The sequence below is a fragment of the Mirounga angustirostris genome, unplaced genomic scaffold (genome assembly GCF_029215605.1).
Source record: "Mirounga angustirostris isolate CCGP_5_RB_7025 unplaced genomic scaffold, mMirAng1.0.hap1 SCAF_3, whole genome shotgun sequence".
Classification (NCBI taxonomy): Eukaryota; Metazoa; Chordata; class Mammalia; order Carnivora; family Phocidae; genus Mirounga; species Mirounga angustirostris.
In genome coordinates this window covers 124,592,568-124,605,835 of record NW_026991711.1, presented here as the reverse complement: position 1 = coordinate 124,605,835, position 13,268 = coordinate 124,592,568, and the positions used below count along the sequence as shown (strand labels likewise).

Here is a 13,268-nt window from a genome sequence, read left to right as displayed (position 1 = left end):
CTAAAAAGTTCATTCATAATATAGAAATTATGTTTGAATGTTAATATCTGTTGAAAAGAATAAGTGTAATCTTCTAAAATTATTTTCATTTTACGATACAATTTATCAGGTTGCAAATGTTTTCTCTGAGCAAAATTGAAGAGTTTTAATCATAATAAGTTATAATTTGGAGCATCTTCTGATATTAGATATATTAATGTAGAAAAAAATTACTTCTCCAGAAGTGGAACATTCTAATATCCAAATAATCTTATTTTGTAGTTGTAATATTAATAGAGCCTGTTTGATTCATGTTGTATTTTGTTTCATGTAAGACAGTATCAGTGCTCTGTTTTAAATGTAGTTATAGCATTCACTGAGCCACCACCAGTCCATGATCAAAAATCAAGGTGAACAGTAGCTTAAAATTTCAAGACCGCTAAAGGCTAAGGACATTGTTCTGGTAATAGAACCAAGGGTGTAATCTAAACAGCACCCCCTGCTGTATAAAAGATTAAAGCCGCAACATAGAATTAAATCAACTTCTAATTTCCCAAAGACCTTTGAGTAACATTGTGAATGCTTTTTATAACTGGAGCAGAGAAAAAGTGAGATCTACAGTTGACCTTTGAACAACACAGGTTTGAACTGTGTGGTCCCCTTATACACACTTTTCTTTTCAATAAGATAGCAGGAGGGGAAGAATGAAGGGGGGGAAATTGGAGGGGGAGACGAACCATGATAGACGATGGACTCTGAAAAACAAACTGAGGGTTCTAGAGGGGAGGGGGGTGGGGGGGATGGGTTAGCCTGGTGATGGGTATTGAGGAGGGCGCGTTCTGCATGGAGCACTGGGTGTTATGCACAAACAATGAATCATGGAACACTACATCAAAAACTAATGATGTAATGTATGGTGATTAACATAACATAATAAAAAAATGCAGTATAGTACTATAAATGTACTTTCTCTTCATTATGATTTTCTTAACCTTTTCTCTAGCTTACTTTTTGTAAGAATATGGTATAGAATATAGATAACAAAATATGTGTTAATTGACTGTTGATGTTGTCAGTAAGGCTTCCAATCAACAATAGGCTATTAGTAGTTAAGTTTTGGGAGGATTTTCAACTGCAGAGGGGGTGGAGGGAGGGTTGGCACCCCTTACTTCTATGTTGTGTAAGGATCAACTGTATTCTTAACCATTTAAAGAATAATTCCTGGTTGTTCTAGCCTTTTAAAAGAAGAAAGAAACAAAAGTATCATTTTAGTTGTCTGTAGCAGGTATTAGGAAGTGTTGCCCTTGCAGCGATAGGTTTGTTTTATGCAGTGTTTTGTAGAGAGTAAAAATGATTAAGAGATGGCCTTTTCCTTTGTAACTTTATATTCTAGTAATGGTATGGTAAAAGATAGCAAGTAATCATGAAAGTTCAAAGAAACCCCAAAGCATGTCTGGGAAATTCAGAGATACTTCTTACGCAATATGTTTTTGAGATGGTTAGGATAGATAGGATTATATGAGGCAAAAGAAATGAAAAAGCATGTTACACAGGTGGGGGGATAGGGGAGTTGTGAAGTAGAAGAAATAATGTCACCAAAAGTACAACATTGGGAAACATTTGTTAAACACCAATTATGTTTCACACTTTACAAGTATTGGGGATACTGAGATAAATGAGATTCAGCTTTTGTTCTCAAAGAACTAAAATCCTAGTTTACCAATTATTTGCATAGAAGTGATAGTTAAAAGAAGCACATGAAATAACTGAAAAAGAAAGCATACAGAAAGGAAAAAATATAGCTGGACAAAATCCTTAAGAATGCTTACTTTTAGAAAAGAAAATCCAATAAAGCAGACCAGAAATATTATTAAAAGATACAATTGAGAAGATCAAGACAGTTCAAGAGCTGGAGCTTAAGGGCGAACATGGGTTTTGTATGTCTGTTTGTTTGTGGTTTTTTTGGTCCCCCTCCCCCCTCCCATTCCCCTGAATGTGGGTTTTATTTATTTTATTTTTTTTATTATGTTATGTTAATCACCATACATTACATCATTAGTTTTTGATGAAGTGTTCCATGATTCTTTGTGTATAACACCCAGTGCTCCATGCAGAAAGTGCCCTCTTTAATACCCATCACCAGGCTAACCCGTCCTCCCACCCCTCTCCCCTCTAGAACCCTCAGTTTCAGTTTGTTTTTCAGAGTCCATCGTCTCTCATGGTTCATCCCCCTCTCTGATTTCCCCCCCTTCATTCTTCCCCTCCTGCTATCTTCTTCTTCTTCTTCTTCTTTTTTTTAACATATAATGTATTATTTGTTTCAGAGGTACAGGTCTGTGATTCAACAGTCTTGCACAATTCACAGCACTCACCATAGCACATACCCTCCCCAATGTCTATCACCCAGCCGCCCCATCCCTCCCACCCCCCACCATTCCAGCAACCCTCAGTTTGTTTCCTGAGATTAAGAATTCCTCATATCAGTGAGATCATATGATACATGTCTTTCTCTGATTGACTTATTTTGCTCAGCATAACACTCTCCAGTTGCGTCCACGTTATTGCAAATGGCAAGATTTCATTCCTTTTGATGGCTGCATAATATTCCATGGTATATATATATCACATCTTCTTTATCCATTCATCTGTCGATGGACATCTTGGCTCTTTTCCACAGTTTGGCTCTTGTGGACATTGCTGCTATAAACATTGGGGTGCACGTACCCCTTCAGATCCCTACATTTGTATCTTTGGGGTAAATACCCAGTAATGCAATTGCTGGGTTGTAGAGTAGCTCTATTTTCAACTTTTTGAAGAACCTCCGTACTGTTTTCCAGAGTGGTTGCAACAGCTTGCATTCCCACCAACAGTGTAGGAGGGTTCCCCTTTCTCCGCATCCCCGCCAACATCTGTCATTTCCTGACTTGTTAATTTAAGCCATTCTGACTGGTGTGAGGTGATACCTCATTGAGCTTTTGATTTGGATTTCCCTGATGCCGAGCGATGTTGAGCACTTTTTCATGTGTCTGTTGACCATTTGGATGTCTTCTTTGGAAAAATGTCTGTTCTTGTCTTCTGCCCATTTCTTGATTGGATCATTTGTTCTTTGGGTGTTGAGTTTAAGAAGTTCTTTATAGATTTTGGATACTAGCCCTTTATCTGATATGTCATTTGCAGATATCTTCTCCCATTCTGTCGGTTGTCTTTTGGTTTTGTTGACTGTTTCCTTTGCTGTGCAGAAGCTTTTTATCTTGAGGAGGCCCCAATAGTTCATTTTTGCCCTTGCTTCCCTTGCCTTTGGCGATGTTTCTAAGGAAGAAGTTGCTGTGGCTGAGGTCGAAGAGGTTGCTGCCTGTGTTCTAGGATTTTGATGGACTCCTGTCTCACATTTAGGTCTTTCAACAATTTTGAGTCTGTTTTTGTGTGTGGTGTAAGGAAATGGTCCAGTTTCATTCTTCTGCATGTGGCTGTCCAATTTTCCCAACACCATTTGTTGAAGAGACTGTCTTTTTTCCACTGGACATTCTTTCCTGCTTTGTTGAAGATTAGTTGACCATAGAGTTGAGGGTCCACTTCTGGGCTCTTGATTCTGTTCCATTGATCTATGTGTCTGTTTTTGTGCCAGTACCATACTGTCTTGATGATGACAGCTTTGTAATAGAGCTTGAGGTCTGGAATTGTGATGCCACCAGCTTTGCTTTTCTTTTTCAACATTCCTCTGGCCATTCGGGGTCTTTTCTGGTTTCATACGAATTTTAGGATTATTTGTTCCATTTCTTTGAAAAAAGTGGATGGTATTTTGATGGGGATTGCATTGAATGTGTAGATTGCTGTAGGTAACATTGACATCTTCATGATATTTGTTCTTCCAGTCCATGAGCATGGAACATTTTTCCATCTCTTTGTGTCTTCCTCAATTTCTTTCATGAGTATTTTATAGTTTTCTGAATACAGATTCTTTGCCTCTTTGGTTAGATTTATTCCTAGGTATCTTATGGTTTTAGGTGCAATTGTAAATGGGATCAACTCCTTAATTTCTCTTTCTTCTGTCTTGTTTTTGGTGTATAGGAATGCCACTGATTTCTGTGCATTGATTTTATATCCTGCCACTTTATTGAATTCCTGTATGAGTTCTAGCAGTTTTGGAGTGGAGTCTTTTGGGTTTTCCACATAAAGTATCCTATCATCTGCAAAGAGTGAGAGTTTGACTTCTTCTTTGCCGATTTGGATGCCTTGATTTCTTTTTGTTGTCTGATTGCTGTGGCTAGGATTTCTAATACTATGTTGAATAGCAGTGGTGATAGTGGACATCCCTGCTGTGTTCCTGACCTTAGGGGGAAAACTCTCAGTTTTTCCCCATTGAGAATGATATTCGCTGTGGGTTTTTCATAGATGGCTTTTATGATATTGAGGTATGTACCCTCTATGCCTATACTCTGAAGAGTTTTGATCAAGAAAGGATGCTGTACTTGTCAAATGCTTTTTCTGCATCTACTGAGAGGATCATACGGTTCTTGCTTTCTTTTATTAATGTATTGTATCACATTGATTGATTTGCGGATGTTGAACCAAACTTGCAGCCCAGGGATAAATCCCACTTGGTCGTGGTGAATAATCCTTTTAATGTACTGTTGAATCCTACTGGCTAGTATTTTGGTGAGAATTTTTGCATCCATGTTCATCGAGGATATTGGTCTGTAATTCTCCTTTTTGATGAGGTCTTTGTCTGGTTTTGGGATCAAGGTAATGGTGGCCTCATAAAACGAGTTTGGAAGTTTTCCTTCCATTTCTATTTTTTGGAACAGTTTCAGAAGAATAGGTATTAATTCTTCTTTAAATGTTTGGTAGAATTCCCCTGGGAAGCCATCTGGCCCTGGGCTCTTGTTTGTTGGGAGATTTTTGATTACTGCTTCAGTTTCCTTAGCGGTTATAGGTCTGTTCAGGTTTTCTATTTCTTCCTGGTTCTGTTTTGGTAGTTTATACATCTCTAGGAATGCATCCATTTCTTCCAGATTATCTAATTTGCTGGCATATAGTTGCTCATAATATGTTCTTATAATTGTTTGTATTTCTTTGGTGTTGGTTGTGATCTCTCCTCTTTCATTCATGATTTTATTTATTTGGGTCATTTCTCTTTTCTTTTTGATAAGTCTGGTTAGGGGTTTATCAATCTTGTTAATTCTTTCAAAGAACTGGCTCCTAGTTTCGTTGATCTGTTCTACTGTTCTTTTGGTTTCTATTTCATTGGTTTCTGCTCTGATCTTTATTATTTCTCTTCTCCTGCTGGGTTTAGGCTTTATTTGCTGTTCTTCCTCCAGCTCCTTCAGGTGTAGGGTTAGGTTGTGTATTTGAGACCTTTCTTGTTTCTTGAGAAAGGCTTGTATTGCTATATACTTTCCTCTTAGGACCGCCTTTGCTGCCTCCCAAAGATTTTGAACAGTTGTGTTTTCATTTTCATTTGTTTCCATGAATTTTTTTAATTCTTCTTTAATTTCCTGGTTGACCCATTCATTCTTTAGTAGGATGCTCTTTAGCCTCCATGTATGTGAGTTCTTTCCAACTTTCCTCTTGTGATTGAGTTCTAATTTCAAAGCATTGTGGTCTGAAAATATGTAGGGAATGGTCCCAATCTTTTGGTACCAGTTGAGATCTGATTTGTGACCCAGGATGTGATCTATTCTGGAGAATGTTCCATGGGCACTAGAGAAGAATGTGTATTCTGTTGCTTTAGGATGGAATGTTCTGAATATATCTGTGAAGTCCATTTGGTCCAGTGTGTCATTTAAAGTCTTTATTTCCTTGTTGATCTTTTGCTTAGATGATCTGTCCATTTCAGTGAGGGGGGTGTTAAAGTCCCCCACTATTACTGTATTGTTGTTGATGTGTTTCTTTGCTTTTGTTATTAACTGCCTTATATAATTGGCTGCTCCCATGTTAGGGGTATAGATATTTACAATTGTTAGATCCTCTTGTTGGATAGACCCTTTAAGTATGATATAGTGTCCTTCCTCATCTCTTATTACAGTCTTTGGTTTAAAATCGAATTTTGATATAAGGATTGCTACTCCAGCTTTCTTTTGGTGTCCATTAGCATGGTAAATGGTTTTCCACCCCTTCATTTTCAATCTGGAGGTGTCTTTGGGTCTAAAATGAGTCTCTTGCAGACAGCATATCAATGGATCTTGTTTTTTTATCCAATCTGATAGCCTGTGTCTTTTGATTGGGGCATTTAGCCCATTTACATTCAGGGTAACTATTGAAAGTTATGAATTTAGTGCCATTGTATTGCCTGTAAGGTGACTGTTACTATATATTGTCTGTGTTCCTTTCTAGTCTATGTTGCTCTTAGGCTCTCTCTTTGCTTAGAGGACCCCTTTCAATATTTCTTGTAGGGCTGGTTTTGTGTTTGCAAATTCCTTTAGTTTTTGTTTGTCCTGGAAGCTTTTTATCTCTCCTTTTATTTTCAGTGACAGCCTAGCTGGATTTAGTATTCTTGGCTGCATATTTTTCTCATTTAGTGCTCTGAATATATCATGCCAGCCCTTTCTGGCCTGCCAGGTCTCTTTGGATAGGTCTGTTGCCAATCTAATGTTTCTACCATTGTAGGTTACACATCTCTTCTCCCAAGCTGCTTTCAGGATTTTATCTTTGTCTCTGAGACTTGTAAGTTTTACTATTAGATGTCAGGGTGTTGACCTATTATTATTGTTTGAGGGGGCTTCTCTGTGCCTCCTGGATTTGGATGCCTATATCCTTCCCCAGATTAGGGAAGTTCTCTGCTATAATTTGCTCTAATATGCCTTCTGCCCTCTCTCTCTTTCTTCTTCTTCTGGGATCCCAATTATTCTAATGTTGTTTCGTCTTATGGTATCGCTTATCTCTCGAATTCTGCCCTTGTGATCCATTAGTTGTTTCTCTCTTTTTCTCAGTTTCTTTATTTTCCATCATTTGGTCTTTTATATCACTAATTCTCTCTTCTGCCTCATTTATCCTAGCAGTTAGAGCCTCCATTTTTGATTGCACCTCATTAATAGCCGTTTTGATTTTGACTTGGTTAGATTTTAGTTCTTTTATTTCTCCAGAAAGGGTTTCTCTAATAACTTCCATGCTTTTTTCAAGCCCAGCTAGTATCTTTAAAATCATCATTCTGAACTCTAGTTCCGACATCGTACTAATGTCCGTATTGATTAGGTCCCTGGCAGTCGGTACTGCCTCTTGTTCTTTTTGTTGAGGTGATTTTTTCCATCTTGTCATTTTGTCCAGAGGAGAATAGATGAATGAGAGAACAAAAAGCTAACCAGGGTAACAACGTCCCCAGAAAATATACACTAAACAAATCAGAAAAGACCTGAAACTGGGGGAAAAGAAATGGAAAGAAAGAAAAAAGAAAAAGAAAAAAGGAAAAGAAAAGGGTAAAAACAAACAAAAACAAAACAAAACAAAACAAAAAAACAGAATATGATCAAATATGAACAGGCTAGTGCATAGATCAGTGCCACACACTAGATTTTGGGCATATTTTGGTCTGTTAGAAGAAAGTGCCTCCCAAAATTTTAAAGAAAGAAAAACTTATATATGTACAAAAATAAGGGTTAATATGATCAAGGGATGGAATATGACTGTAAAGATGAAAATTATAAAAGATTTTATAAAAGGAATTGATAAGAAGTTGATTGAAAAAAGAAAGAAGAGGATTTTTTTTAAAAAAGGGAGAGAATGTGATCAGGCAGGAGACTAGAACAAAGCCATACACTAGAGGTTTAGTGTATATTTTGATCTGTTAGAAGAAACTATATCTCAAAATTTTAAAGAGAGAACAACTTATATATATATACCAAAAATAAGGGTTACTACTGTGAAGCGATAGAATAAGACTCTAAAAATGAAAAATAAAAATGATTTTTTAAAAAAGGGATTAATAAGATGTTGGTTGAAAAAGGGATAAAGAAAAATTCAAAAAAAAAAAAGAAAAGACAGTTAAAAAAAAATTAACTTTGAAAGACTAAAGAATCTTGGGAAAAGAGCCATGAATTCTATGTGCAGTATTCCCCGAGCGCTGGAGTTCTGCCGGTCTCATTGATCGGTAAACTTGGTCTTGGCTGGCTTTTCTTGGTGATCTTCTGGGGGAGGGGCCTGTTGCCGGGGTTCGCTAATGTCTTTGCTGGAGGCAGAATTGCCCCGCCCCCACCGAGTCTGGGCTAAGTAATCTGCTCAGGTTTGCTCTCGGGAGCTTTTGTTCCCTGCAAGCTTTCCGTACAGCTTTGGAGGACGAGTGAAGATGGCGGCCTCCCAGTCTCCACCCAGGAGGAGCCGAGAACTCGGGGCCCCACTCTTCAGTGCACCCCCAGAGAAAAGCAGTCAATCACTCCCGTCTCCCCGGTCTCTGGCTGCACTACGTGCTCACCCGGCCTGTCACCGAGCGTTTCTATCTCTGGCTCACGATCCCGTGTGGAGTCTCCAAACCCAGCAGATCCCTGTGGTGCGCTCCCACACTGCTCCTCCAGGGGAGAAAGGGGAATGTCCCCGCATCTGCCACTTGTTGGGTCCCTGCTGGAGGAGCAGTGGCCTGTGCCTTGGATCACAGTTTATGGCAACCCTGAGCTGCGAGCCTGCTCCTCGGCTCCGTCTCTGCAGCCGGCTTCCCCGCTCCGAAACCTGGGAGCTCTGCTGTACTCACGCACCCCTGGTCTTCCTGTGACCCTGAGGGTCCTGAGACCACACTGTCCTGCGAGGGTTCCACCCACTGCTTAGCCACTGGAGCGACGTCCCATAGTGGAGCTGACTTCTAAAAGTTCCGATTTTGTGCTCCGCTGCCCTATCACTTGCCGGTAGAGTGAGTGACAACTTCATTTAGATATTGTTCATGTTTTCTGTTCATGAGACTCCAAGGTTTAGCTCATTTACTTCTTCACAAAAATAAAATTGATGTTTTAACTATGCATCTAAGAATGCTTACTACCAGTTCATTAGCTATTATAGAAGTATTTCTATCAGCTTCTGACCCTTTATAATTTTAATCTGTTCTGAATTTTTATTCAGTTTACCCCACAGATTTTTTTCATATTAAATAACTGTTACATAGAGTTGACAAATATAATTTAAGAATTATTATTTTGTAAAATATAAATGAAAAATGATTCTAAAATCCTCAAACTAGAATGTTCACTTCAACTTGCTTATCCAGAAAACTGATGTAAAAGGAAATGTAACTGATTATAGTATGTTTTATAAATGAAACATTTGATTAAGGACATCTGATTCATGAAGTTGAATTGATGGGTGAGAACCAGGGATTTTACGTGTAAAAATAAATATATAAATACTGGTTCTTAATGTTACAGGTTCATTTTTTTTTTAGAGAAATTAGCTGGCTTTTTGAGAATTTGCAAAAAAAAAAAAAAATTACACAGTCTTTCTGGTGGCCTGTAGCTAGTCTTAATGATGTCTGAATGACCTTTTCTAGTAGTATGTCCTATTTTTGTTTGACTCAACTTCAGTGCTAATGTAATCTAGAATTCTGATAACACAAAAGTACTGAATTCAAAAATTTTCTGTTTAGGCTGTGATGAACAGAAACAAAGATTGGCTGACTCCCTTGTGCTCCTTTATAGTTTCTTTGTGGGCCGTCCTTGCAAAGACACTTTGAACATCTTCCCTATGAGACCCAGCTATTGTGTTGTTATAATGGGACCTTGATCCTCAATCAGAAGTTTTTATCTTATAAGTTGATATAAGATATACTTGGTGTAATTTATTTAAATCTTACTACCTCAATAAAAAAAATGTAATGTTATTTCAGTAAATAATATAGGGTTTATATTAGTCTCTAAGGGTATACTCTAACGTTTTTGATGATCCTCTTGGCTCCCAGGGAATAAAAAAGCAGTGCAGAGATCTCCTTGATAACTGATAAATGATAACAAAAAGTCTACCTAGTTTTAGCTTTTATTTTTACATTTCTCAAATGTATTATGTTAAAAGTAATTAAATTGCAGTGCACAGTTAGGTATGATATAAACAGAAGATAATAAAGAAGACCTATCCTTATTTTAACACAGAGCATAATACCTTTCACACAATAAATTCTTAAAATAGCCTGGAGTGTGAGGTTTGATACTCTATTTTCATAGTATCAGGCTAGGGAAACTTAATTATTTCCTGGAAGTAAAAGGAGGATTTTCAAGTATTAACAAATTTCTGTCAAATCTCTTACAAAGTATGAAAAATAAGTTGTATTTTTAGTTGTATAACATTTCAACCTGGAGTTTATGACACTTAGAACTAGATTCTCTTTAGAGTGGAGATTGAAAAGTCACACATTTGAACTGAATGTGATCCTTCCATCACAAAGTTAAAAATGACTTTTATATTGATAACCACCCTTAGATGCATTTAGAAATATCTTAGTAACTTTGTTCATTTAATCTTTATGCTATCTTTTGTATTGCTTTATTAGGCTAGAATATATCCCTTTTTGGTATGAACTCTCCTCACCTGAGAGCTGTTGGAGACCATAGCTTCACTTCTGGCACTTGGAACTGGGAATGCTTTGCCCAGAGTGTGTGATAATTTGCATAATGGCTTGGTGACGAATTCTGGACTAACTTCATTGGTTTTCAACCTTATGTTAATAGAACGCTTTTATTTTCCTTGTTATGAGTAAAAAAAAAAATTGATAATAATGTACATGTATTAACAGAAAGTTCAACTCACGTCAGCAGGTCAAATTATTATAATTAGTGACAATTACGTACCTAAAACATTATTTTCCAAATCTCAAATTCGAAGTAAATAAGGTTATACCACTCATTTTCATTATATTTAGAGTACTTTCATATTTCTAGAAATATTCTGTAGGGTTTGAAGAGCAGAAATAGAAAAAGGAAAAATGTAAAATAAAAATTTAATTGATAAGAAATTATTATAAATTTTAATTATGAACACTGAAATCAGATAAATCTCATCTGTTTTTATAGTACAACTTTAAGTGTGTTTTTTTCCCTCCCAGGACATTTATTCAGAGCAGCTGGGGATCAACCGTTTAACCTGTCCACAGTGTCGAGTGCCTTCCCAATGGTCAGCCACCCAGTCTTTGGTCTACATTCAGCCAGCTCAGGGCATTCAGAATTTGGTGGTTTGGGGACACTTGGTACACCCACAGCCTTAGCCGCACATCCCCAACTAGCATCTTTTCCAGGTAAACATCTGTTACAAACAGTGTTCAAGGAAAGGAGGAAAGCTTGAAAATGTTCAAGCAGTAATTTGTTTATTAAATTGAACAAAAAGAATAGTCTAATGCCTGGTATATTAAAACTCTTGTACAAGAATTGATGCAATCCTATTTATCATGTGGGAAAGAACCCCCACACTATGTGTGCTAGATGGCAGCACAATTGTATTCAAGTGTTTAGCTAGAGAAAGGGGCATCTGCCACAAAAGTGAATAATTAGGCCAAGTTTTTCTCAAGCTTTTTATTGAAATATAACATGCAGGAAAGTGTACATATTGTGAGTGTAGAGCTTGATGAATTTTTTTAGCTTTATTTGATTTTTAAAAAATTATTTAACTTACAGTGGAAAGTAAATTACAGTTCTTATAATGAATATCTCTGTATTTTTATTTTGAGTTCTCACTTCTCTGCACTTTCCAAGGATGATGAACTTGGCTCTTAAATTTCTATATTTTTCCATATTTGATCAGAACAACTATAGATTTGCACCACTTGCATTACAGCAAGACCAGAATTATCCCCAATTCTACAAGTTCTGAAAAATTCGGGAGCTCAGGAAGGCACCAATTAAAGCTTTAATTGGACAAGCATGCTATAATTTTTCTTGTTATATTATTTTGAAAGTCTAAACTTTCATGTGTTTCCAGTGATTGATTTTCTATAATAAATTTTAGTAAGGGATGCATGGTTTGGTGTTACATAAAATAGTTTAAAAATTAGAGCAAAATTCTAGAGACAAATAGACCTGAATTTAAATCTGGCTATGTTACATTTTAGCTGTGTGATCATGAACAAGTAATCTGACCACTCTGCCTCAATTTTCTCATCTGAAAAATGAGGATAAATAATAGTACCTGCCTCTTAGGGCCCTTGTGAAGATTGAAGGAGATAAGCCATATCAGTACTGATTGCAATGTTTAGCATACATGATAAGTACATAATTAGTAATTATCATTATTATTTCCTCTTGCCCACTTTAATGGGTAATAAACTGTCAAGTGCTTCTTCAAAAGGAAACAAGTATCTCATTTTAACTATATACAGAATGGAAAGATGGTTGGATGTATATTTCAAGCACTGTTTCTTGAGTCATATTATTTTTTTAATTCAGCTGTCTGGGAGAGAGGAGCTGGTGGGGAGAGGTAATATGCCTAGAAAGTTAAAATAAAGTCTTAAACTAAGTCTTAAAAAAAAATACTAATAGGAATTTATTTTGGCCAGTTTCTAACATGATCGCTTAGCAAGGTGATCAATCCAATAGACATTTGCTGAAATATAGGATTTCTGATTAAAAATCAAAATAGATAGTAGTAATATAGTTACTGATGTCTTAAAATTTTTTTTATCATTTTGTCGTAGTTTATTACACCATTGCTTTTGAGCTTTTCTAAACCACAATATAATTGCTACATTATTAAAATCAAATACTATCTGTACTGGAATGTTAGTTAACAAGTGTAAAGAGTTACTTATCTGGACTTCAATAGTGTTGATACTTCCACTATATAAAAAGAAAGTTAATAACTTCTCTAAGAGCCTGAATTATTCACTCATTTAATTTATTGTACAAAATTCTTTGAGCATCTAGTATGTTCTGTGCACTGAGGAATACCTTGACATAGTATGTGTTGTTTACAGTGTTTAGGAGATGGATAAACAGACAATTACAAGACAGTCTTTAATGGTAAAAGTATGTCTATATAAGCATACTTTTTTTCGCCAAATGGACACTATGCCTAGATCTAGATGACTCATTTGTTTAAGTTGTAGATTGGGTATAATAATTTAAATTTAAATTCTCTATAATTGCCTTTATTCAAAAGGGTAATCTAATTGCCAAATTTTTGAAATCACCTAAAAATAGAAGACACACAAGGAAGAAATTACTAGAAATTTTAAATAAAGAATAACTTACTTTAAAATTTTATGTACTTTTCTGCATTTCAGATGATTAAATCAACAGATGCAAAATTATTTAATGGATATTAGTATATTATTTCCATTTTATATTGAAATAGTATTTCACAGTAATTTCTTTAAAAATTTTCATAATTTTTGG

At 36.2% G+C, this 13,268-nt stretch overlaps 1 protein-coding gene across 21 annotated transcripts in view; it reads left to right on the top strand.

The window, feature by feature from the left end:
* The window catches only part of BAZ2B (bromodomain adjacent to zinc finger domain 2B), a 305,426-nt gene that overhangs the window by 179,905 nt on the left and 112,253 nt on the right, over positions 1–13,268 (top strand). For 17 of the 21 annotated variants that reach the window (XM_054506199.2, XM_054506189.2, XM_054506186.2 and 14 more), the window contains one exon: positions 10,988–11,176. The exons of the other annotated variants lie outside the window; for them this stretch is intronic. In XM_054506199.2, the coding sequence (XP_054362174.2) occupies positions 10,988–11,176 (189 nt within the window). The remainder of the gene's footprint in view (positions 1–10,987; positions 11,177–13,268) is intronic. 21 annotated transcript variants of the gene reach the window in all.